This window comes from Chiloscyllium plagiosum, unplaced genomic scaffold (genome assembly GCF_037043375.1).
Source record: "Chiloscyllium plagiosum isolate Xiang-an unplaced genomic scaffold, Cpla_swu_hap1 HiC_scaffold_14, whole genome shotgun sequence".
NCBI classification, from domain to species: domain Eukaryota; kingdom Metazoa; phylum Chordata; class Chondrichthyes; order Orectolobiformes; family Hemiscylliidae; genus Chiloscyllium; species Chiloscyllium plagiosum.
Window position 1 is genome coordinate 19,504,076 of NW_028270152.1, and position 26,027 is coordinate 19,530,102.

Below are 26,027 nucleotides of genomic sequence, written 5' to 3' on the forward strand. Positions count from 1 at the left end.
CAAACTCTGCCAAATTACAAGAGCCCCACCCTTATTCAAGTTGCAAGTCTCAACAGTAGGTCAGACCAGATTTGGACAACTTGATAGGGTTTCCTTTTTGGTGTCTGCTAAAACACCTTCAATCTAAGCTGAAAACTTAAGGAAGTTTAAAATGAAATAAAAATCCTCAAAGCTAAGCAGTAAATGTTCACATTTTACACCCCAATTACTAAGGTTTCAATATGCAAGTGTACTTTGGAAAAATAACACTGCAAAGTCTGAAAGGGACTGTCAGTCAATCCATTTGCACTCCCTTATCCCCTTGAATCTTGTCCATTATGATCAAATGGGAATCTCTTTCTGGCTAGCAGCCTCCTGAGCTCTGACAGTCCAGTCAACAACCAAAGTCATACAACTGCAAAGTACAGAAGTACAATGTAGGCAGGAAAAGACCTCTGATCTATCCAGTCTGACTCATACAATTGAAACATGTTAAGTACCCACTTTATATATTATCTAAAACCATGTGATCTACCGAGAGACACAAAAATATTAATAATTCAAGCCAATTTAGGGTTAAAATATAAATGAGAAATTTCTGCCTGACTCTAATGGCATGCTAGGAAAGAAAATAGTGAGACATTAGAGATTTGTAGACACAATACACTTCCTTACCCTGAGATATTTCATAGACACCAATGTCCAATTCACACTAGATATTAAATAAACTGGCAGAGACAAGGTATGGAATTTGGTTTCTTTTTGACCTGTATAGCTCAGTAGCACACTGGGTGGTGCATTCACCCACAAAGGGAACCTCTATTAACCGCAAATTTCATAACAGTTCAATCAATTGTCAGAATTGTAAAGGCAACCTCGGAGTATTTCAGGGGTTCGTATCAATGTAGGCTTGGTTACAATTGCTGTGGGCATTAGAAAACAGGACATGGATTCAAACAAAAACTACAATTGCAACTAGCTCTATAGAAATTCTGAAATCAGAAACCACAGAGTCATGGATTTAATTAAAATGCCAGGATCGAAAGCAGTCCAAGTTAGAAGTGGTACTGATTCCAAATTGTAAAGCAGTGATTAACATATCAAGAATGAAAATTACAGAGTAGTGTATGCTGTGGAAAAGCTGACAGTGCTGATATGAGCATTCAGCAGCAGCTGTGTGCCACTTGTGCATTAGGTGGTGTATGATGTTGGAGAGGAAGCTGTTCCAGCCATTTGGTTGCTGGATATTTTTGTGAATGGGGACAGATGATGGAACAGCCCCACCCTCATTTGTACTAAGTATATATAACTTAGTTCTACTCTCAATGTAACCTAAAGTAATTGAAAGAAAAGTAGAGTGGAAATTGCAACTCTCTCCCTGAAAAAAGTTCAATACAAAATAGATAGATTTTAGATTTTTAGCTGAGAGTGGTAAAGTCTAAAGAACTAAGAATAGTGAGATTTGGAAAATAACTTTCAAATGTTGACATTCTCAAAGCCTGCTGCCCTTGTTTGCCAAGACACAACATTGGAAGGTATGTGAAAGGAACCTTGGCAACCTGCTGCTGTGCATCTTGTAAACTGAATGACAGAAGACTCAAAAGGGCCGAACAGCTTACTCCTGTTCTTGTTTTCCTGACACAAATTCAAGAACTGTATCAATTATTTTTATCCGGGGTGGAACAGTAATATGTCAAGTACAGGTAGTCCTTGTTTAAAGTCTCTGTGTCGAACATTTTGATTTAAGAACCAATTTTTAAATGGCCTGCTCTTCTTAAACTCCATCCTCCATTTAACAGCTTTTGCTTCCTGGCCATGTTATTTGCAAGTTGGAATAGCATTGGCATCATTACACCTGTGCCCTGTAATCGCAAAATACTGTTATTTCAACAGTTCTATGCTGTTAGTACAGCTACTGAACTAAACTTTGGTTTTTAAACTTATCCCATTATTTGTAACTGCCATTAAGGAATGGCTGTAGACTTTACTTTCAAAGGAAAAAAGGTTCTCTGCTACACAGTACATTAGTTGAGGAACTAAATCTTTTTAAAATGTTGTTTATATCTATAGTTGAGGAACTATTGTAAACTGTCTTTGCAAGACCTCTCTATGTCACTGACATAGTACATAGCTTCAATTTATTTTTAAAAAGAGTTCTCTGCCATCAAGAAGCTTGCTCCTCAGTCTACCTTTCTTCACTGAAGCTGGTTTTGATTGCAAATTGCTTTCGCTTCTACACACATTGGAACAGAACGAGACCATTCAGCCTGTCAAGATTCCTTCACCTTTCAGTACGGTCATGTCTCATTTACTTGACTGCTATTTATCCCAAACACACACTTTCCATCATCAGGATGTCAAACCCCATCAATCTTTACTTTCAATATATTTAATGACTGAGCTGTTATGGCCCACTGGAGTAGAGAATTCGTAGTCTTCCAGGTAAGGAAAATTCTCACCTCAGTCCCCTTGTTTTGAAATTTGCATCCCAGAGAAACAGGTATCCTGTATCTACCTGGCCTCTCCTCCTAAGATATTCTTGCCGTCGCAGGCACAAGTCTGTGAACCTCTTTAGCAGTCCCTCTACAACATGACATCGTTCCCACAGTAAAGGGACCACAACATTACTCCAGGCATAGTCTAACCAAGGTTTTAAATTACTGAAGCACGACTTCATTACTGTTATACTCAAATCCCCCTCTTACAATAAACACTGACATAGAATCAATCTTCCAAATTCCTTGCTGTATCTGTATGTTAGCTCTCAGTGACTTATGGACAAGGACACCTCTGACTCTTCGTACACCTACACTTTCTAGCCTCTTTACAAGTTAAGAAATACTCCTTTTAATAAAATGTATAACCTCAATGACACCATATCCTCATTCACTCTCTCCAGCACAGATGCTCAGGTGCAGCAGTGTTTACAAGATGCATTGCAGATATTCAAAAAATTCTTTGACAGCACCGCCTAAACCCATGACCACCACCATCTAGAAGGATAAGGACAGTAGACACATGGAGAAAATCACCACCTGCAAGTTCCTCTTCAAGATGCTCAATGCCCCAACTTGGAAATATATCACCGTTCCTTCTCTGTTGTGGTATCAAATCCTGAAAGGCCCTCCCTAACAGCATTGTTGGTGCACTTCAACTACATGAACTATTGCTGTCCAAGCAGCTCATCACCACCTTCTCAAGGGCAATTAGGAATGGGCCTGTCCTCGGATGCTGCCTGAATTGCTGTGCTCTTCCAGCACCACTAATCCAGAATCTGGTTTCCAGCATCTGCAGTCATTGTTTTTACCTCGTTGATTTTAACCCTACTGCGAATCCTCTTGCAAGGATGCCTGCCTTGAAGAAGTTTTCCTCCTCTCTCTACAAGAATCTCAGGGAGTCTCTCTCTCACTGCAACTCCCAGGTCATTTCCTCAGCCCTGAAGCTCTTCAACCATGTCCTGAAACAAACTCGACTCTATGCTACTCTCTCCCCACCCCCACCCTCCTCTAGCTTATCTCTCCATGCTTCAGGCTCTCTGCCTTTATTCCTGATGAAGGGCTTTTGCCCGAAACGTCGATTTTGCCTGTCCTCGGATGCTGCCTGAATTGCTGTGCTCTTCCAGCACCACTAATCCAGAATGGGCAATTAAATGCTGGTCAAGCTAGTGATGTCCACAGTCCTAAATGAGAATAGATTCCACATTATATCCCATTTGCTATGTTCTTGTCTGCTCACTCAATCTATCCAAATTCTCAGTTGCTGTGCATCCTTCTCAAAGCACACATTCTGTGCTCATTTTATGTCATTCATGAACTGCAAAATGTTACGTTTTCTTTCCCCATATCCAAAACAGTGAACTGTTGAGGCCCAAGTACTGATTCTTGTGGTACCCAAGTCACAGGCTGCCAAAGTGACATTGACCTATTTATTCCTCCTGCTTTCTCATTTAGCCTATCCTTATTCCACACAACTGCATTGCTTCATCACATATTTAAAAATCAAAACCCTTCTGAAAATTAAAGTATGCTACATTCACTGACACCCCTCAATCGTTAGTAACATCCTCAAAAATCTCAAATAAGCTCATCAAACACACACCCATTCACAAATCTATAACCATTGTTTTCCAATCAGATCATTATTATCCTCGTGTCTATTTATCACATTCTTCACAATAGATTCAAAAATTTTCATTGCTATGGATACAAGGTGAATCGTTCTGTAGTTGTGCACTTGCCCTCTCTCTCCTCTTCCTTAATTCTGAACTGAAGTGAAATTGCTTTCCCTCAACTTTCGAACTGATTAGATAAATATATAGTACATTATTTTTAAACAACTGGATGACAGACACAGCTTGGCATGGCTGAACAGACCGCTCTCTGGCCTGTGCAATGCCAGACTCCAGGTCTTCAGGATACTGCACTCTTCCTGCTGGATCTAAGTAGCACTGGTAAAACACTCAGAATGAGTTAATTTATGTCCATCATTTCCTTCAGCTAGAAAAGGCACATTCAACAGAGAAAACAAAATACTGGAGGGTAAACGGAGGGTTGAATAAAAGGCTGCTCAAACATTTGCAATTCACCTACTGGATTCCCAACCTCATATACTCTGTGGGTGGAAACTAGGGAAAAGGTGTAGCTTTAGTACAAAACAATGTGTCACTATTTGTTCTGAATACAAATCATACACATACATACTTTTCAGCAACATTTACACCATCAATCTTATGCCAAAATACGTTGCTTGTGTGCATAAAGCAACATAAAGGCGTCTGTACAGCTCAAAAGGAAAGCAATAGAACGCATCAAAAAGAGAGTGACATTCCACCTCACAAACAGGGAAGTGTTAGCCATAAATAGTACGACATAACAGCTGTGCAGGAGCTGTCTAAGAAGATACTCTTAAGTATACGGTGCAGCAGAAATCAAACAATTTATGTTAAAATTAGATCGGAATGCATACAATATATTTTAGATCCAAATAGCACAACCAGCTGCCTCAAAGGGCAAAACCAGTTTTTTGTTTCCTGTAAATGCTGACGTGGTTACAATGATTAATTGTGTAGACATTATCCAATGTCTTCCAAAGTCTCACTGCAGCTTGCCAGTGACTGTCTCCGTGCAGTCACACCAAAGGCACAGCTGGGTTACTTCCACCCTATCTCCTCCACCAGACTTCCCCTTTACTGTACTTAGGGGCCATCTGCAGTCAGCTCAGTGCAATCTCAAAGTCATGGAAGTCAAGTTCATGGAACACAAAACTGTTACATAGATGGCTTACTTATTTGGGTCAGTGCCAGTATGTCAGAAACGGAAATCTATGAATGCCTGGGACTACTCTTACATCGAGGGAAATGCGATGAACAGGGCTGCACACTTTATAATACAGCAATGCACAGCCACGCGTCAGCTCGAGTGATCATATCAACCAAGTCATACTTTATGCACCTGGAATTGATAAGGCTGCAATGTATTTGTGGTGACCAGGTTCTCCCTTCTGAAAAACCAATTACACATCTGGCAAAAAAAAAAGGGCGACGAAGAGGAGGGATCTCAGAACCCCTAGAGTTTTGAAACAGGTGCTTTGGCCCATATCAACCCTCCAAAGAGTAACCGACCCAGACCCATTCCCCTACCCTATCACTCTACATTTGCCTCTAACTAATGCACCTAACCTACACACCCCTGAACACTATAGGCAATTTAGCATGGCCAATCTGCACATCTTTGGACTGTGGGAGGAAACCCACGCAGACACGGGGAGAATGTGAAAACTCCACACAGATAGTTGCCTGAGGCTTGAATTGAATCTGGCTTACTGGCATTGTGAGGCAGCATGCTAACCACTGAGCCACCGTGTCACCCTAGGGTGGATCTGACAGGCATATGGGGACATGATAAAGCTATTTAATTAGATCATGGTTAATTTGCACCTCAGGTCTATCACCTGCCTCGATGACACAGCTCCCAAAACCCAAACACCCCTGCCCAATTACAAAAACAGTTCTAATTTCTGTGGTGAAAGTTTCTACTGACTGAGCCCAAGAACCATTTCAGAAAGGTACTACAGATTGCTACATGTTTTTGTTTGACAGACTGCATCCTGATATTAGTTGAAACTTTATTGCTGGAACAGCACAGCAGGTCAGGCAGCATCCAGGGAACAGGAGATTCGACGTTTTGGGCACAGGCCCTTCTTCAGGAATGAGCAGAGAGTGTTCAGCAGGAGAAGATAAAAGGTAGGGAGGAGGGACTTGGAGGAGGGGCGTTGGAAATGTGATAGGTGGAAAGAGGTCAAGGTGAGGGTGATAGGTCGGAGTAGGATGGAGGCGGAGAGGTCAAGAAGAAGACTGCAGGTCAGGAAGGCGGTGCCGGGCTGGAGGGATTCGGCTGAGACAAGGTGGGGGGAGGGGGGATGAAGAAACTGGTGAAGTCCAAGTTCATCCCCTGTGGTTGGAGGGTTCCCAGTCGGAAGATAAGACGCTCCTCCTCCGACCGTCGCGTTGTTGTGGTTTGGCGGTGGATGAGTCCAATGACCTGCATATCCTCGGTGGAGTGGGAGGGGGAGTTGAAATGCTGTGCTACAGGGTGGTTGGGTTGGTTCGTCCGGGTGGCCCAGAGGTGCTCTCTGAATCGCTCCGCAAGTAGGCGGCCTGTCTCCCCAATATAGAGGAGGCCACACCGGCTGCAGTAGATGATGTGGGTGGAGGTGCAGGTGAATCTGTGGCGGATATGGAAGTTTCCTTTGGGGCCTTGGAGAGAAGTGAGGGGGGAGGTGTGGGCGCAAGTGTTGCACCTCCTGCGGTTGCAAGGGAAGGTGCCGGGAGTGGAGTTTGGGTCAGTGGGGGGTGTGGATCTGACAAGGGAGTCGCGGAGGGAGTGGTCTCTACGGAAAGCTGATAGGGGAGGGGAGGGAAATATATCCTTGGTGCTGGGGTCTGTTTGGAGGTGGCGGAAGTGACGGCGGATGATGCGCTGTACATGGAGATTGGTGGGGTGGTAGGTGAGGACTAGTGGGGTTCTGTCCTGGTGGCGGTTGGAGGGGCGGGGCTCAAGGGCGGAGGAGCGGGAAGTGGAGGAGATGCGGTGGAGGGCACCGTCGACCACGTCGGGGGGGAAATTGCGGTCCTTGAAGAAGGAGGCCATCTGTGTTGTACGTATTTTGAACTGGTCCTCCTGGGAGCAGATGCGGCGGAGACGAAGGAATTGGGAGAATGGGATGGCGTTTTTACAGGGGGCAGGATGGGAGGAGGTGTAGTCCAGGTAGCTGTGGGAGTCGGTTGGTTTGTAGTAGATGTCCGTGTTGATTCGGTCGCCTGAGATAGAAACAGAAAGGTCTAGGAAGGGGAGGGAGGAGTCCGAGACTGTCCAGGTGAATTTGAGGTCGGGGTGGAAGGTGTTAGTGTAGTGGATGAACTGTTCAACCTCCTCGTGGGAGCACGAGGTAGCGCCGATACAGTCATCAATGTAGCGAAGGAAAAGATGGGGGGTGGGGCCAGTGTAGTTGCGGAAGATGGATTGTTCCACATACCCTACGAAGAGGCAGGCATAGCTGGGGCCCATGCGGGTGCCCATGGGCCCCAGCTATGCCTGCCTCTTCGTAGGGCATGTGGAACAATCCATCTTCCGCAACTACACTGGCCCCACCCCCCATCTTTTCCTTCGCTACATTGATGACTGTATCGGCGCTACCTCGTGCTCCCACGAGGAGGTTGAACAGTTCATCCACTACACTAACACCTTCCACCCCGACCTCAAATTCACCTGGACAGTCTCGGACTCCTCCCTCCCCTTCCTAGACCTTTCTGTTTCTATCTCAGGCGACCGAATCAACACGGACATCTACTACAAACCAACCGACTCCCACAGCTACCTGGACTACACCTCCTCCCATCCTGCCCCCTGTAAAAACGCCATCCCATTCTCCCAATTCCTTCGTCTCCGCCGCATCTGCTCCCAGGAGGACCAGTTCAAAATACGTACAACACAGATGGCCTCCTTCTTCAAGGACCGCAATTTCCCCCCCGACGTGGTCGACGGTGCCCTCCACCGCATCTCCTCCACTTCCCGCTCCTCCGCCCTTGAGCCCCGCCCCTCCAACCGCCACCAGGACAGAACCCCACTAGTCCTCACCTACCACCCCACCAATCTCCATGTACAGCGCATCATCCGCCGTCACTTCCGCCACCTCCAAACAGACCCCAGCACCAAGGATATATTTCCCTCCCCTCCCCTATCAGCTTTCCTTAGAGACCACTCCCTCCGCGACTCCCTTGTCAGATCCACACCCCCCACCGACCCAACCTCCACTCCCGGCACCTTCCCTTGCAACCGCAGGAGGTGCAACACTTGCGCCCACACCTCCCCCCTCACTTCTCTCCAAGGCCCCAAAGGAAACTTCCATATCCGCCACAGATTCACCTGCACCTCCACCCACATCATCTACAGCATCCGCTGCAGCCGGTGTGGCCTCCTCTATATTGGGGAGACAGGCCGCCTACTTGCGGAGCGATTCAGAGAGCACCTCTGGGCCACCCGGACGAACCAACCCAACCACCCTGTAGCACAGCATTTCAACTCCCCCTCCCACTCCACCGAGGATATGCAGGTCATTGGACTCATCCACCGCCAAACCACAACAACGCGACGGTCGGAGGAGGAGCGTCTTATCTTCCGACTGGGAACTCTCCAACCACAGGGGTGAACTTGGACTTCACCAGTTTCTTCATCCCCCCTCCCCCCACCTTGTCCTAGCCGAATCCCTCCAGCCCGGCACCGCCTTCCTGACCTGCAGTCTTCTTCTTGACCTCTCCGCCTCCATCCTACTCCGACCTATCACCCTCACCTTGACCTCTTTCCACCTATCACATTTCCAACGCCCCTCCTCCAAGTCCCTCCTCCCTACCTTTTATCTTCTCCTGCTGAACACTCTCTGCTCATTCCTGAAGAAGGGCCTGTGCCCAAAACGTCGAATCTCCTGTTCCCTGGATGCTGCCTGACCTGCTGTGCTGTTCCAGCATTAAAGTTTCAACTTTGATCTCCAGCATCTGCAGACCTCACTTTCTCCTCTGCATCCTGATATTACCATTGAGTGGCCTTGCTGAAAATTTAAGGTTATGCCACCCACCCCTCAGTTTGGGTTCCAAAATTGAGGACAAGTTTCCAAGTTGAGGAAATGTTCTCTCTCTATTCTATCAAGTCTTTCAACCATTTTTCACATGCAAAGTAAATCTTTCCTTATCCTTCGTTATTCAGACTGCAAAACTGTCCCATAACTTAACTATATTATTCCCAGTAATAGACTGGTAAACAGTACTGCACCTTCGCCAAGGTCAATAATACTTAGTAATATTTAATAATATTCTGAATATTATTCCTGAAATATTGAGTCTTAATGCAGTATTACAGGGATTTGTACATTAAGGGTCTCTGATCACTTGAAATGACATTAATCCTAAAATCATTTGACGATACTTTGTAAAGGCATATACTTTCATAGAATACCTACAGAGTGAGGGCAGGCCATTCAATTCATTGAGTCAACAACAAATTTTCCACCCAAACCCTCCCCCTCTACCTTATCCCTGTAAACCTGCATATCCCATGGCTAATCCACCTAGCCTGCACACCCGTGGACACTGTGGGCAATTTAACATGGCCAATCCACCTAAGCTGCAAATCTTTGGATTGTGGGAGAAAACCGGAGCACCTGGAGGAAACCCATGTAGACACGGGGAGAAGGGTAAACTCCACACCGACTGTTGCTCAAGACTGGAATCGAACCTGGGACCCTAGTACTGTGAAGCAGCAATGCTTACCACTGCACCACCTTGCCGCCCATAAATTGTGAAGTGAACTTGAATATGTGAAATTGTTCTACTCCATTTTGATCCTCACTTTATCTCATATTTACATGACGACATACTTTTGTGTTTGACTTGCTAAAATAAACAATAAAAAGGGACATGGGCGTCATTTATGTGCTGGTTACAACAGAACTGATATTTTAATCAAGCGTCATTTAAAATTTCACTGCACCAAGTAGACGGAGGAAACCTTTCTTTCTTTGCCACAAAGTTTCTTTTGGAAAAAAGTAAAAAATCAAGACCAGTCTCACTTTGCATCAGTGACATCTATTTCTTTGAACTATGCCAAATTGGAACAAAGGAATATTCACATCTGAAAAGAATGCAGAACATTAGAAATTACAAACAAAAACAGGCTAGAAATGCTAATGTCAATCAGCATCCGAAGAGCAAACAGGGGGTTAAACTGCAGATGTGTTGACTGCTTAGATTCCACCAGCTTTGATAGATAGTGACACCCAAAATGCTCACCAAACATTCTTTTAATTTCAAATGCTGATCAACTCAGCTATTTTAACTCAATTTTCTTTTACTGTGGCAAGGGGAAAAATGGTAAGGTCACCAGATTAGTGAACCAAGGGCCCAGGCTAATGCTCTGGGGATGTGGGTTCAAATCTCACCAGGTATGGTGGAATTTAATTGCAATTAATGAATTCTGGATTGAAAGCTGGGAATGGATTTTACATGCCTCAATCAGGCACATTTTCAGCAGGGAGACACGTAACATAGGGCTGATTCACACCGTCTCACTCCTCTCCAGAATAGAGGGGGTATAACAGGAAAACCCGTCTCTCTAAAAATAAAGCACTCCACCTTTCCTTCCGCTTTCAATTAACCATGTCACCCAAACTCATCTGTTTCACTAAAGTCTTTCAGGGAAAGAAACCAGTCATTCCTTACATCGTCTGCAATAAACATGCTTTCAAATCCACAGCAATGTGGTTGACTCTTAAATGCCCTCTGAAACAGACATTCCATTCAAGAGCATTTGGGGACTGGTCACAATGTTAGTCTTTGCCACTCCATGAGAAGGCAAAGAAAGAACACATCTAAGCACCTACCTGAATACTCAGGGAAGCAAATAGTCAGGGGACTCTTGGTGATCTTCTCTTCAAACAGGTCCTTCTTGTTGAGGAAGAGGATGATAGAAGTATCCGTGAACCATTTGTTGTTGCAAATACTGTCAAAAAGTTTCATGCTCTCATGCATGCGATTCTGGAACAGAGGAGAGTGGCTTCATTATGGAATGCTTACTTCCAGCCTGGTGCAGTGTGAAACAACTTAATAAGCAATGCAGAACCCAGATATTCCACGCACACCTGCTTTCTACAGAACAACATTATTCTTAAAAACGTTTGGATCAGTGGTTTCTTCAAAGTCTGACTTAATCTAAGGGAATGTGAAGACTGCAGATACTGGAGATTGGAGTCAAAAAGTGTGGCGCTGGAAAAGCACAGCCGGTCAGACAGCATCCGTGGAGCAGAAGAGTCGACATTTTACGCATAAGCCCTTCATCAGATATCTAGGGGACAGGTCACTTATGTTCTTTCTAAAAATCCAAGGATGTTTAATACTGCGATATTGAATGCTTCCCATCTCTTGTCCTCTGGAGTTAACATCAAGCACTCCCAAATTGATCAGACACAATTTTGGTGTACTCTGCATAATATGCCCAGTCCCCAAACTGGATCAATGAAACAGTTTTCATTTTACCACTTCCATTTTACCAGATTCTTAACAAGGAAATATTGATCCCATCAGCCAGTAAGAGGTTTGAATCCAGGTATGTCTACTCATTTCCTTCAAAGCATTTAACCATCTTGAACCCTGATAACTTGAGGCAATGACAATATTCTTTAGACATTATTCCCCAAAACACTGTAAAGTGAACTCATCATGGCACTAGCATAGTACCCCATAAAGACAGAGTGGGAGTGAGAACAGAGAAGAGTGTTTCTCTTCAATGTGATATATAGATTCTCCTCACCCCTCACTGAGCACAAGCCCTCTTCATCTCAGCTTCTCCATCTCAGGAAAATAATTAAATGAAAAGCAAGGTTTCTGACTTCCCATTTTCCAAATGGTATGCAAGAGATTTGGAAAAGCAGGCAGTTCCTGCCTTGAGCTTGGGCTTATTAATTAATCTGCATCCATTGATCACATCCCATTTAACACTGGATATCAATTTTATAAGTGTTACTAGAGTGATATATGGCTTTCAATTTTCAACATCCATCATCTGATTTTAATACCTGAGATCTTTCATGGATTAAAGTGGTTTACATTTAAAAAAAAAAGTAAATTCCTAAAATGGTTGCCATGATCACCTGTCCACAGATTGAGACAAGTCCAGGAAATCAATGCAGAATAACCAAAACTATCTGCAATGAAATCACCATTTTATCTAAAATAACTGAAATCAGAGTCAAGAAATGTGCATCTCCTGTTTCAATTCACATTTGTACAATTGGTTACAGATATCAGACATGAATTTTTGCCTGCAACTGTTCAACTTGGAAAGACAATGCAGCTATACTTGGATTACACAAACAAACCATATTTCAACAGTCATCTTTTAGCAGCACAGCAGACAGAAGGAAAAGCAAGTTTGTAACAGTAAGACCTGAAAGATTCAGTATCTCCCTCTCTCTCCCACTCTTGTTCTCTTCTCACCACACCCCATTGAGAAATCAAATTGGGGAAACAACCATGCAACAGGAACTCTACACTTTGCCACTGTTGGGATTACAAGTTAATAATTGAACAGCTGTAACACCTCAAGGGCTCTTAAGAATTTTTAAACCACGTAACTTTTATTTTTGTCTCTGTACCTGAAGCATTCCCCTTTTTAAATTTAATACATGTGCATGCATGTTTGACATTGCATTTTAATTTGTTTCTTACAATTAGTAGGTAATTAAAGATTGTATTTTGATGTTGTAAACTAGAAAGGATACAGAGAGGGTAAGGATATTGCCGGACTAGAGGGTCTGAGTTATGAGGAGAGGCTGGGATTTTTCCCCCTGGAGTACAGGAAGCTGACTGGTGACCAGACAGAGGTTTATAAAATTATGAGGTGATCAGGTGAATAGCCAAGATTTTTTTTGGGGGGAGGAGAAAGGGGCAGGGGAGTCTAATACTAGAGAGTATAGATTTCAGGTGAGAAGAGAAAGATTTTAAAAAGGACCTGAAATTAACTTTTTCACACTGAGGGTGGTGTGTGTATGGAATGAGCTGCCAGAGGAGCTGGTAGACTTGGATCCAATTACAACATTCAAAAGGGATGTGGTCAGGAACATGAATAGGAAAGGTTTAAGAGGGATATGAGGCAATCACAGACAAATGGGACTAATTCAGTTCAGGATACCTGATCAGCATGGAGTTGGATCAAAAGATCTGTTTTTGTGTTGTATAACTCTATTCTTAAAATTGAACTGTACTATGTTTTTAGCAGGTCGGTTAGCTCAACTGGCTTGATGGCTGATTGGTGATGCAGTGATGCCAACAGCATGGATCCAATTTCCCACTCTGGTCAAAGTTACCATGAAAGACTCCTCTTCTCAACCTCTCCCATTGCCCAAGGTGTGATGAGCCTCAAGTTAAACCAGCATCAGTTTTCTCTCTAATGAGAGTAGCCCAGCAGTCCAGGTTAGACTATGATAACTTTAGGAGGAAATGAACACTGCAGGTGCTCAAGATCAAAGTTGAAAGTGTGGTGCTGGAAAAGCACAGCAGATCTGGCAGCATCCAAGGAGCAGGAGAATCGACGTTTCGGACAAAGGTCCCTCATCCCTGATGTTTTAACTTAAGCGTGATAGCAACTTAAAAAGACCAAAAATATTTGTTACAATATTACGATATTAATAGTTGAAGAAACCACCAAATTTGAAGAGAACAGCTGACATGCTAGAAGGGGCATTCAATAAAGCCTCAAGATTTAACCATGGAATAAAGGAAGGGCAACTCCACTGCTCAGAATACAAGTAATATCAACTTGAATAACTTAATTGTAAAGGATACAGAAGGTGCAGAAATCTTAAAATGAATGCAGGTTATTATATTTTAAGGTAATTCATAGCAAGCCAACAAGAAGAAATTCTGAACTTTGTTTCAGAAAACAAATCTAGCCAAGTGGAAGAAGCTTCATTAAGACAGTTTTTCACTGCTACTGGTCATAAATTCAGAGAGATTTAGTGCTATTCTAGGAAAGCATAAAGACAGGTAGAGCAAAAGGTCACCACATAATAGGAAGCATCGGTCACGAAGGGTGTGAGGAGGAGACTCACCAGGATGTTCTCTAGGTTGAAGCATTTTAGCTACAAAGACGGACTAAATATGCTTTTGAGCAGAGAAGGCTGAGAGAGGACCTGATTGAGATGTGTCAGATTATGAGGGGCTTGGACAGGCTGCTTAGGAAACAGCAGTGCCGTTTATTTGAATGGTCAATAACAAGGGGCAAAACTTTAAAGGTGAGGGAGGTTTAGAGGAGATTTGAGGAAATTTTGTTTCGCCACTCAGAAGGTGGAGGGCATCCAGAACATATGGCCTGGGAGAGCAGTAAAAGCATGAGACCTCAACCTCTAAAAAGTATGTGGATGGGCACTTGAACCGTCATAACGTTCAAGATTATGTGCCAAATGCCAGAAAGTGAGATTCGTGTGGACAGGTCACCGCAGACTTGATGGGCCAAAGAGCCTCTTCTATGATGTACAATTGAGTGTCTATAAAAGACTTAGACTCTGGAAAGGTCAATCTTACTAAGAATATCGTAACTTCACAAAAGTGGACCAGATACACCGGCTTGAAAGTAAATCAATGCCAGAGTGGTGAAAGACATTCATGAAGGAGCAAAAGGAGAATACAAACTAAATATAATCTGACAAAGGAAAAGGGTGGAACTCAAATCTGAATACCCCATCACTCATAACCACACAATGCAATGACATCTCAAAGATCACACAGAGTAAGTTCAAGTTTTAACAAGTTCATACTAAGAACTCATAGTTGCTGAAATCTTAGAGGAATATAAAATGTCCAGGAGTGAAATTATAAAGGTGTATGGAAAGCAAAGAGTGGGCATGAAAATACACTGGTGAGTATACCTGCAGAAAATCCAAATCGTTTTATCTTTGTAAATGCATAAAAAGCAAAAGAGAAAGAATAAGTCAAGAGAAGCTATGGCCAATTATTTCTACGTGTGGAGATAACAAGCATAGGCAAGGTTCTTTGTGAATCCTTTGCGTTTGTTTTCATGAATCAAACGGATAAAGCAAACATTTTAGTTGAAGAAGGACGTGAAATATTAGATGGGGTAAAAATGGCAGGGGGTGTTGAATTGGGAGGAGGAAATGTTTTGCATTCTTAAAAGTCCATATATCACAAGGTCTGGATAAAATGCATCTCAACCTACTGAGGGGGACAAGTAAAGAAATATCAAAAATCATTTTCCAGTGTCCTCTGGCGAGCTGTGGTGCTAAGCGGCTGCTAATATTAGAATGTTGCTGAAAAAGAGAGAAAGGATAAACTGGGGAATTACAGGTCAGTCAGCCCAATCTCTGCGGTGGGAAAATTACCGAGCAAGATCTAGACAATGTAAATCATTTAGAAAGGCACAGATTAACAAAGGTCAGCATGGAATAGTTAGTCAGACACAGTCTTTTAACTGTACTGAATATTTTGCGGTATCACAAGGAAACATCAATGATGGCAGTGTGCTTGAAGTAGTCTACATAGATTTTAGCAACAGTTTTGACAAGGTTCCACATGGCAGACTAGTCAGAAAATCAAAAGCACATGGAATCCATGGAAAAGTGGAAAGTTGGATCCAAAAATAGCTCAGTGGCAGGAAGCAGAGAGTTATGGTTGACTGCTTTTTTGGGACTGGAAGGTTATTTGCTATGATCTCAATAGTGGGTTCCTTGCTGATCATATATTAATGATAGAATTAAATGTAGGCAGTGATTAAGAAGTGCTTAAGAGATGGTGCAAAAATTGACTATGATTGATAGTGAGGAAGGAGTTTAAAGATATCAACCAACTGATCAAGTAAGCACAAAAATTGTAAATTAAGTTGAATCTGGAGAAATGTGCAGGTAATTTATTTCAGAAGGAAAAACAATACCAGATTGAGAATGCCCAGAAACAGACATACCTGGGAGCACATCTGTAGATCCCTTAAGATAGCAGAACAGGTGGCTAAGGTGGTTTTCGGGGGGGAAGCAATATCGGATAGCTTCCTTCATCAGCCATAATTAGAAGTCACACGATACGTTACCAACAGGTTTATTTGAAATAACAAACTATGAAATCACTGCTCCTTCATCAGGTGAATATGGATTTTTTTGGAATTATCTTTCTGCCTCAATTAATCAGATCACAGATTATCCTTTCCATTGCTATTTAACTGTTGACACTTTACTCACACCAAATGACACTTCTGATCACCTGCAAAGACTTGATATGCAGCAGGTCTACATTCCACTCATACTATTTGTACTATCTTTTGACACTCTTAATTACCTGGAATTATCTTGCAATTATCTTTAAATAGTGTCTGCACAATCCCCTCCACTTCACCTGATGGAGCTGCGCTCTGAAAGCTTGTGATTTCAAATAGACTTATTGGATTATAACCTGGTGTTGTGTGACTTCTAACCTTGTCCGCCCCACTAGACAAAATCTCCACTGTCACCTCCATTTTATTGGACATGACCTACACAGTAAGATTAGGGATGAAGAATGATTGGATAAACCAAAGATTATTTCTTGCTTAATTTGGAACATAGGAGCCAAGGGTAGATTTAACTAATTTGAAAAAACCCAGGTGTTTTATACAGTGGATTGGAAGGACTAATTTCCATTATCGTAAAAATTAATGAGGGGATAGAGACTTAAAATAATCAATAGAAAGCTACAGGGGAGTTGAGACGCAATGTTCTCCCAAAAACTGTATATTAAGTTGAATCTGGAGAAGTGTGCAGGTAATTTATTTGAGAAGGAAAAACAATACCAGATTGAGAACGTACAGAAACAAACACCTTGGAACACATGCTACAGATCCCTTAAGAGAGCAGAACAGGTCGTTAAAAGGGTGGTGAGGGTTTGGAGATCTCTGCCTGAAAGGACTGTAGCATCAAATGCTGTCTTGGCATTTGAAGAACACTGGAGCACTTCAGATGGTATAACCTATTGAGCTACATGCTAAGAGCTGAGAGAAGATATGAAACTAGGATATGTAGAGTGGGAATGGACATGATGGACTCAATAGCCTCTTTCTGTTCCATAAATCTGATTCTGTGTATTTGTCATGCTGGATTCAAGTTAGCCTACTTAAAATGCTCTTAATTGTGGAAACAATTTCTGAATGACACTAATAATTAACGCAGCCCACTGAAATTTCTTTTGAAGTATCAACATAAATTCTGCATTTATGGATTAATTAAAAACAGATTATCCTGCCGAACTTTCAAAACTCCAAGATATATTTACTCACCATCTCCTCGTCCTCAGCCAGGACCAAGTCATATGCACTAAGAGCTACACAGAAGATGATAGCAGTAACACCCTCAAAGCAATGGATCCATTTCTTTCTCTCAGATCTCTGTCCACCGACATCAAACATCCTGCAGATGAAAAAAATCGATACAGCCGTTTAAACTTTCAAGTTAGTACTTGGGGACTGATCAATTTTTAAAAATATTATTGTAATCAAAGGACTGATCCATTGCATGGACATTTATTCCTGCAGCTTGGTATTTGTTCATTACATAAATTTTGATTAAATTAGTGAGACAGCGATATTTTAAATTTTGAACTATAACCTGCTGTGATCAAATCTTGTTTGACTGGAGAGTCTGAAAATATATATATGTGTGATGTCAAGTCTTTAAACTTCAAATTGCAAAATGAACTGTGAAACTTTACATTTGCAGGTAGTTGCTGAGGTAATGTTGACTGTATTACAGATTCTACAAGACAAAGACAACTTTAATTCAGACCTCCAGTCAAAGAATGAATCTTCACAGACCTTTACCTTCTCTCAAATAGCTTAGTCATCAAAATAACCTTTAGTACATTAAAGCAAGCCCAGTGAACACTGGGTCAGCAGTGGTATTTCTTGGGTAATGCAAATGCTGAGCATCAGTTCTCAACTACGTGATACAAACATCTCCCATCAGAATCTTTCATGTGGTTTGTTTGATAGTTCTATACACAAGGGCCCATCAAGCTGGGATAAATATTGCAGTCTTTCATCACATCATTGGTTCATTTGTCTCTATTTATTTTCACAATACAGCTGAGACACCAAATCCCAGGGAGTGAGAGTACTCAGTTATATTTGTTCAACCATTCATGGAGCATCTTTAAAGTAGCTAAACATCCCAGCACACTTAACAGTGAGTAAAACAATACTGAAAAAATGAGAATTGCCTGAATGCTTTGTAATTTGAAAGAAAAAATGGGTTCAACAAAGAAGTAATACTCTGCATCGGACTTAATTTTGCGCATGCGCCTGTGTAGAAGTTTGCAACATATACAGTTCTGGCTAAAGCTGGAAAATTGGAACTGCCTATCTTGGTGCTGTTCCATTTATCAAAATGATCCGTGTAACATGGCAGTCATCCCATATATCCTTCTGGTGCTTCATTCAAGAAAACATTCATTATTAATTCTGTGTGACATACTAACCCATTCTCTTCATGCAGAAGGTGTAGTCATTTGTTCGTGAGATCCTGTACAATCTGCCTTATTGTGTGAACAAGAATAAAATGAACTGGGAAACCTCACCTATTTATAAAAGCCTGGACACAAAACCAAAGTAGAGGTTCTGTTCTGACTGGCATGGTTTCCCGACATTAGGCTAACTTAACAGTGAGATTAATTCAGGAGTTGATCATATTGATCAGAATATGGGTTTGACTTTTAAAACAATACTTTAGGCTATGACTTGGAGTTCCGCAATATGCTTGTGTTCCAATTTTCTTAGCCACGAGGATAATTCTTATTGGGAAATCATTTCAGCAACCCTCTGGGAGGACACTTAAATTACCATTCTTTACGCATGAACCAAAGTACTAAGGTTCCCTGATTCTAACCAGAAACACAGCCCAAGCCCAAGCCCAAGCACAAACCTGTCCTCAGGCACATTCCGAGCCACGCACTTTCCAGCTGCACAGTGAGCAAAAGCTGAAAATCCAAATGGCACAGGACAATGAGGCTCGGTGCGGCACCTTCCAGACACCTTGGTGCTGACTGACTAACTTTGGAATTTGGGACTAGCTTTATGATTCTATGAGGTAAAAATCACTCCTTGGATGCTGCCTGAACTGCTGTGCTCTTCCAGCACCACTAATCCAGATTATGATTCTATGGCAAACTGTATATTTACTGGATGGAAACATTCAGTCCATTGTGTCTGTACCAGCTCTTTGAGTAAATTACTTCTACACCCAAGTCAATACATTTATCACTACAGAAATAATACGTATTGGAGGGGGGGGGGGGGGGGGGGGGGGGGGAGGGGAAAGAGGAGGGGTCATTTTCCCATTAAAAAAAATGAGTACACAATCCATAAAGGTCATTACACATAAAGCGAACACAGACCAAAGGGACAGCATCACTTAGGCCAAGTGAGAGTTGAATTTTATCACCAGATGCTTTCAAAAGGAAGAGTTACTAATAAGTGTAGCTAAGATTATTTAGGTCTATTATTGATATTGTACTACACTGCGCACAGGAGTTTAGGATCTTGTAAAATAAATCATGAATTGTGAAACAATCTCTCTCCTGTACCAGCTGGCTATATTGTTACAAGTATGGAACAAGATGTTACACGACCCTTCTGATCATGTGAAAGGGAGCTTCAGTGCTAAGCTCAGATAGTTAGAATGGTAAGCAGTATTGAAGAACATTGGAGCAACCAAGGAGTTCCAATGGACAATAAAGTGGAACATAGAAACAGAAGGCGGAGGCCAACATATCAGAGGCATAAAGTTCAGACAGTTAGATTACCCTAGCTTGGGTGATGCTGTCAACGCTAACGCAGTATGGCTTATCATCCAACCCAGGTTATCTTCTGTGCTGATCAGATCTGTTACCCTGCTTTTTGCAAAATACTACTTCTATCAGGCTTAAGCACTGTGAATAGAATTAATGTTATTTCAAACAAACATATAAACTGTTAAGTTTTTATGACAAACAAATGACATCTGGTAATGAAAGTCATCAACGATTCACTCTCTGCTGACACTCATAAACCTTTTAAGCTTCTGTCTTCATGCTCGCGATGTCATTAGGGCAACCGAATTAAATTACCGGCACAGACTGTCAGCCATCTATTGATCAGATAAAGGAGACTATCTTGGAAGACCGCACTGAAAAATAACACGCTCGGAATGAGCTGAACGGTCAATTATTGCTACAAGAGGACTAAAGGAACGAACCATAGGAGCTGTCAGCATTTAAGGCGAGTCTTGACATTCCTATCAGAATACAATGAGGTTTTTTACTGGTGCAATTGATCCACAAATTAACTTGGCACATCTACAGAACGCAACAGTACCTTCAACTTTAAGTCTGTTTTGTACACAAAATTCTAAATGTATTGTTAACTACTGCCTTTGGAGCCAAATGAAAGATGCCTTAAGATATGAGCAAACTTTGTTTATCTACTTACATTCCACTAACTTTGTGCTTTCATGTCCATTAATTATTTTATTTCCTCCAAACAGCTTTAAATAGTTAAACATTTACACACAAACATGTTCCACGCAACTTTGACAATAGGGTATTTCTCGGGAGTAGATTAGGTCTGTTGTCACTGCTGGGTGAATGTTCAGGAGCAATACCTTTCAAGGATTGAATTGGAAAGCACATGTATTTGCTTTTGATCCAGAGGTTTGATTTAACTGAGAGGAATAAAGTGACAGGGATAGTTGGATGGGTGGGTTGGGGAGGTTGAGATCTCTCTTTCCTTTCATTGATGTCAAACCTGGCCAAGGTCTTTGTTATAACCTGATCTCAAGTAAATGACAATCAATCAATCAATCAAGAAACATAACTTCTAACAGTCTTTCAGAAGTTAAGTAAGGCTGCCTGCAGACACTATATGAGCTGTCATTATATTTCAGGATCAGCAATGTGTAGCATTATTTCTATTAACACAAGCCGCAGTGTTCTCAAATTGTCATAATTCCAATAAAACATGTGGAATGAAACAAGAATCTAAAAAAAATGTTATTGTTTTACAGAACACGAATTTGGTGTAAATGGAATCTAGCATTTTATTTCTAATGACGGGTCACTTGACTGAAACATTAACGCTGATTTCTCTCTACAGATGCTGCCAGACCTGCGGAGCTTTTCCAGCAATTTCGAATTTTGCCCCAGCAATTTACTGACCAGGTTATTTAGACCAAATGTTGACAATCACAAATAAGGTATCCAATTTGCAGTAGGACAGCTCTCAAACCAGGTCACAGAGTTTCATTAAGCAATAACAGATAGGTGGGGACAGGGAAGAAATTACTAAAGTATAAGATAGTGGGACAAAGAGGTCAATTCTTATTTTCCAATGTTTCAAAAGGATTTGTTTTTCACTCAGAGGGTGATGGGAATCTCATTGTGTCTTAAGAATGGTAGAAGCAGAAACTCTTACATTTTGGAAGTATTTTGATGTGCACTTGTGATGCCAAGGCATAAAAGGCTATCGGCCAAGCGCTGGGCAAGAGGATTACAACAAGAGATGTTTCTTCTGGTTTACTGCTGACTCGATGTTTAAAAGATTTCTTCTGTGCTACAGACTGCCATGACTTTAATAGAAAAAGTCACCAAGAAATACAAGGGCATGATTTTATTAGCCTAAAGTGAGGGACGGGTAAGCATCCCTCTCTCACGATACCTAAAAAAATCATCTAATTGAATACTTCCATTGGACCTTTCTCCACTTTTAGTGTCATTTTCTCTATCACAAATATAGCATGTTTCTTTCAGATATTTATTTAAATTGAATATAACAGCGCTGACCAGATACAAGGCACAAGTGAGGGCTGCAGATGCTGGAAATCAGAGTTTAGATTAGAGTGGTGCTGGAAAAGCAGAGCAGGTCAGGCAGCATCCGAGGAGCAGGAAAATCAATGTTTCCGGCAAAAGCCCTTCATCCTGCTCCTCGGATGCTGATTGATCTGCTGTGCTTTTCCAGCACCATTCTAATGATAATTTGCCAAGGCTACTGTTCACAGCACCTTCCAAATCTGCATCATCAATTACCAGAATGACAAGGGCAGGAGAAGGCATGGGATTACCACCATCAATTGCATGAGACTATAAGAGGTAGGTACAGAAGTAGGCCATTCAGCCCATTGAGTCTACTCTGCCACTCAATGAGATCATGGCTGATCTGATAATCCTCAACTTTGTTCCTGAATTTTCGCTATGATCTTTGATTCCCTTCATGATTAAAAATCTATCGCAGCCTTGAATACCAGTTTCTGTAAAGAAATCCCCAGATTCTCTACCCTCAGAAAAGAAATTCTTCCTCACATGTCTTAAATGTGTGATTCCTTATTGACATTATGCCCTCTGATGCTACAATCTTCCATAAGGGAGAAACAATCTGTTTTGCATCTACCCTGTCAACTCCCCTAATAATCTTGTGTTTCAATAAAGTTGTCTCTGATTCTTCTAAGTTCCAATGGGTACAGCTCCAATCTACTCAACCTATGCTCATATGACAGTCCTGGTATCAGGCTCGTCTACGTTCTCTGGACTGCCTCCAATGCTAGTTTATCTTTCCTTAAGATAAGGTCCCAAACTGTTCACAATATTCCAACTGTGATGTGACTAATGCCTTGTATAATTTTAGCATAACCCTCCTACTTCTATACTCCATTCATTTGAAATAAAGCCCAACATTCCATTAGTCTTCCCTATTAGCCAGTGAACTTGGATGCTAGTGTTTTGTGTTTCATGGACAAGGATTCTCAAATCCTACTGTTCTGTAGCTTTCTACATTTAAATAATATCCAGCTCATGTATTCTTCTTGCTAGAGTGCATAACCTCACATTTTCCTATATCATATTCCATCTGCTAAGTTCTTGGCCACTCACTTAACCCGTCAATACCTCTCCACAATCTGGGTCATTCTCAGCACTTTCTTGCCTTGCCCACCTATTTTTGTGTCATCAGCAAACTTGACTATAACACATTCATATTTATCAGCCATGTCACTCAGATATCATTGCATGCTCTCTTCTGAACCACAAGCCATCTAGACTTGAAATTATACTGCATCATTTCATTATCACTGGCAATTAAGGATGGGCAATATATGGCCCAATTTGCCATCAACACACACCCTAGAACAAATAATTAAAATGAATTAATTAGCTGTTAACAGTACATTACTTATTTGTGGGAGAAAGCAGAAGATAAAAGCTAATAATGAATGAAATTGCCATGAACAGATATTTACCATAGTTAAAGATCACAACTGGTCTCAATAACATTATGTCTCCCCGAATGCAATGTAGATTAGGGATAGGAGTGATAAGAGAGCATAACGCACAACACTAATAATAAAGACTGAATGTTCTCAGTTTAATTTCCCAGAAACCAGAAGTAGATGGCTAGATTACACCATAGATTGGGTGCGACAGGAATATTACAGTAAAAATGAGTTAAATACAGGAGCTCTGCTTATCAATAGTACTTCTCACTGTGAAGGCAACTCCCACGGCCAGGCATTTGTTTAAGTTAATGGCACGTTGATTTTCAGTCGCACTTCTTACATGCAGAGGATGTCTTGGAGCTTTGATGAGCAATAAGAAAATACAAATCAGGATGGCAAAGGAAAAACTACAAATGCATCTAAGCTAGTGTACATATCACCAATGCTCAGTAGCAACAGTGTGTACTATCTATGAGATCCTCTGCAGAAAGGCTGCTCTGACACCACAGCGTCTAGAAGGGCAGGGACAGAAAATAGATGGTAAACCATCACATGCAAATTCTCCTCCAAGCACTCACCATTCGGACTCGGAAATGTACCCATTGCTCCTCAACCTTCATTGGGTCAAACTCCTACAACCTCCTCCACAATGGCATTGTTGATTTACCTGCACCAAATGGACTGCAGTGGTTCAAGGTGACAACTCACCACCATCTTCTCCAGGGCAACTGGGACAGTCAATAAATGCTGCGTCAGCCAGTGATGCCCACATCCCATGACTGGGGAAAAACGCGGCAGTCCTTGGAAATAGGTGGTTGTGAAAGAGGAGCTTTACTTACAATACCCAAATTTGAAAGAACAAATTTGGTCAATTTCTCACAAACTGCAGTGAGATCTTTGAAGAAAACATACAAAAAGGTAAGAGACTATGATAAAAGTATGTTTGAGAAACTCATGTTAATGGATAATCTATTGCATACTTCTCCCACATCAACATTGGGAGACAGTTTTAAAATCCTTTATGCATCATGAGTTCAAGAATACGCAGGACAGCTCAAGCTAAGCATAAAAGGATAGTGTCAACCATGACAGCCGGTGAAAATTCAGTGCAGAATTAAAAAGAGGTCTGGGTTATGGACATGAAAATATGTTAACAGTAAAAAGTTTTAATTGCGCAACTATCTGCCAAATTCATCAACCATAATGTTGCGTATAACATATCTTTCTCTAAAAAAAAACTATTTTGGGTGAGCAGTTTCTAATTACAAGACAACTAGAAAACTCATGGGATAGGATTAGTCAAATAACAGCAATAAATTAGACAATGATTATTTAATATAAATAACCTCCTGTTACACATTAAATGTTAATTGCACGTTAATTGTGCTTAATGGCATGCAGGTGGTGTGCATTAACTACAAATCCACTTATACTTCTTTAAACAGGAATGAACCTAATTGTGGTTCTCAGATTGGAAGATGAATTTACGAAAGCATGTAAAGATTGGCTCCAGTGCTATCTTTTGCGATCAGACTTTCTAGAATGGAACATGAATTCTAAATTTTTCTAAAACCTAAATGCTGTTCATTCAAGGGTGTCACTACCTAGAATTCTGAATAAAAACAAAGTAAATTTGAAGGTAGATGTTCCAATAAATGCATTATTCCTTTGCTGAACATACTAATTTTAGTTATGTACATAGATTAGAGAAGAATGGTTGGTTTACTTAGAGAAGCCTGAGAAATACTGCGATGTTCAAAATCGTCTAAACAGAGTGGCGGGGGAAAAGACTCACTCTCTCGGAAGGGTTAAGAATCAGAAGATACCAGTATGACAAATAGGAAAAATTAACAACACAGCACGGTGGCTCAGTGGTTAGCACTGCTGCCTTACAGTGCCAGAGACCCGGATTCAATTCCCGCCTCGGGCAACTGTCTGTGTGGAGTTTGCACATTCTCCCCATGTCTGTGTGAGTTTCCTCTAGGTGCTCCGGCTTCCTCCCACAGTCCAAACAAAATGTGCAGGTGAGATGAATTGGCCATGCTAAATTGCCCGTAGTGCTAGGTGCATTAGTCAGGGGTAAACGTGAGAGAATGGGTCTGGGTGGGTTGCTCTTCGGAGGCTCGGTGTGGACTTGTTGGGCCAAAGGGCCTGTTTCCACACTAAGTAATCTAATCTGAGAACATGATGTACTTTCATGCAAGGAAAGTAAAGCAGTTGAACTAGCTAAGTGCTCTTGCAGAAGGTAAGTAGTAACACAATGGATCAATTAGCCTCCTCCTATACTATAAATATCTATGAATCAGATCCATGTGCAAAAGCAACCCTTCAGTTTCAAGGAAACCTAGGTGACAAAGGAACGTTAGCACACAGTTCAAAGACAAATTCACAGTCAGACAGTCATTGAGAAGCATACACCTACATATCCTTGACCCTTGAGGATCTTGCAAAGTTCTGCTGCAGCTCTAATCTTGCTTTGTTCTTTCAACTGCTTGATTTTGTTGTAATTTTCTAAATCCATGCTCAGCTTTCCTTCAGTCAGGTTCCTCCACACCACTTGCTACAGTATCAAAGTGGCAAACAACATTCAATGTGACTATGACAAAAGGTAACCTTGCCCTTGACCTGGTATTCCACACCACCTTTTCCCCCCCAGCATCCAGGTGGGTGAGACTGCTCTCACCTAGTTCCAAATTTCTCCTTAAGATTCACCCATTCAGCCTCGACTTCTC

General features: G+C 41.7%; 1 protein-coding gene across 1 annotated transcript in view; it reads right to left on the bottom strand.

The window, feature by feature from the left end:
- The window catches only part of LOC122558862 (guanine nucleotide-binding protein G(i) subunit alpha-2), a 251,113-nt gene that overhangs the window by 15,347 nt on the left and 209,739 nt on the right, over positions 1-26,027 (bottom strand). The window contains exons 6-7 of the mRNA XM_043707721.2: positions 17,340-17,469; positions 10,909-11,062 (exon numbers count right to left, since the gene is read on the bottom strand). Of these exons, the coding sequence (XP_043563656.1) occupies positions 10,909-11,062; positions 17,340-17,469 (284 nt within the window). The remainder of the gene's footprint in view (positions 1-10,908; positions 11,063-17,339; positions 17,470-26,027) is intronic.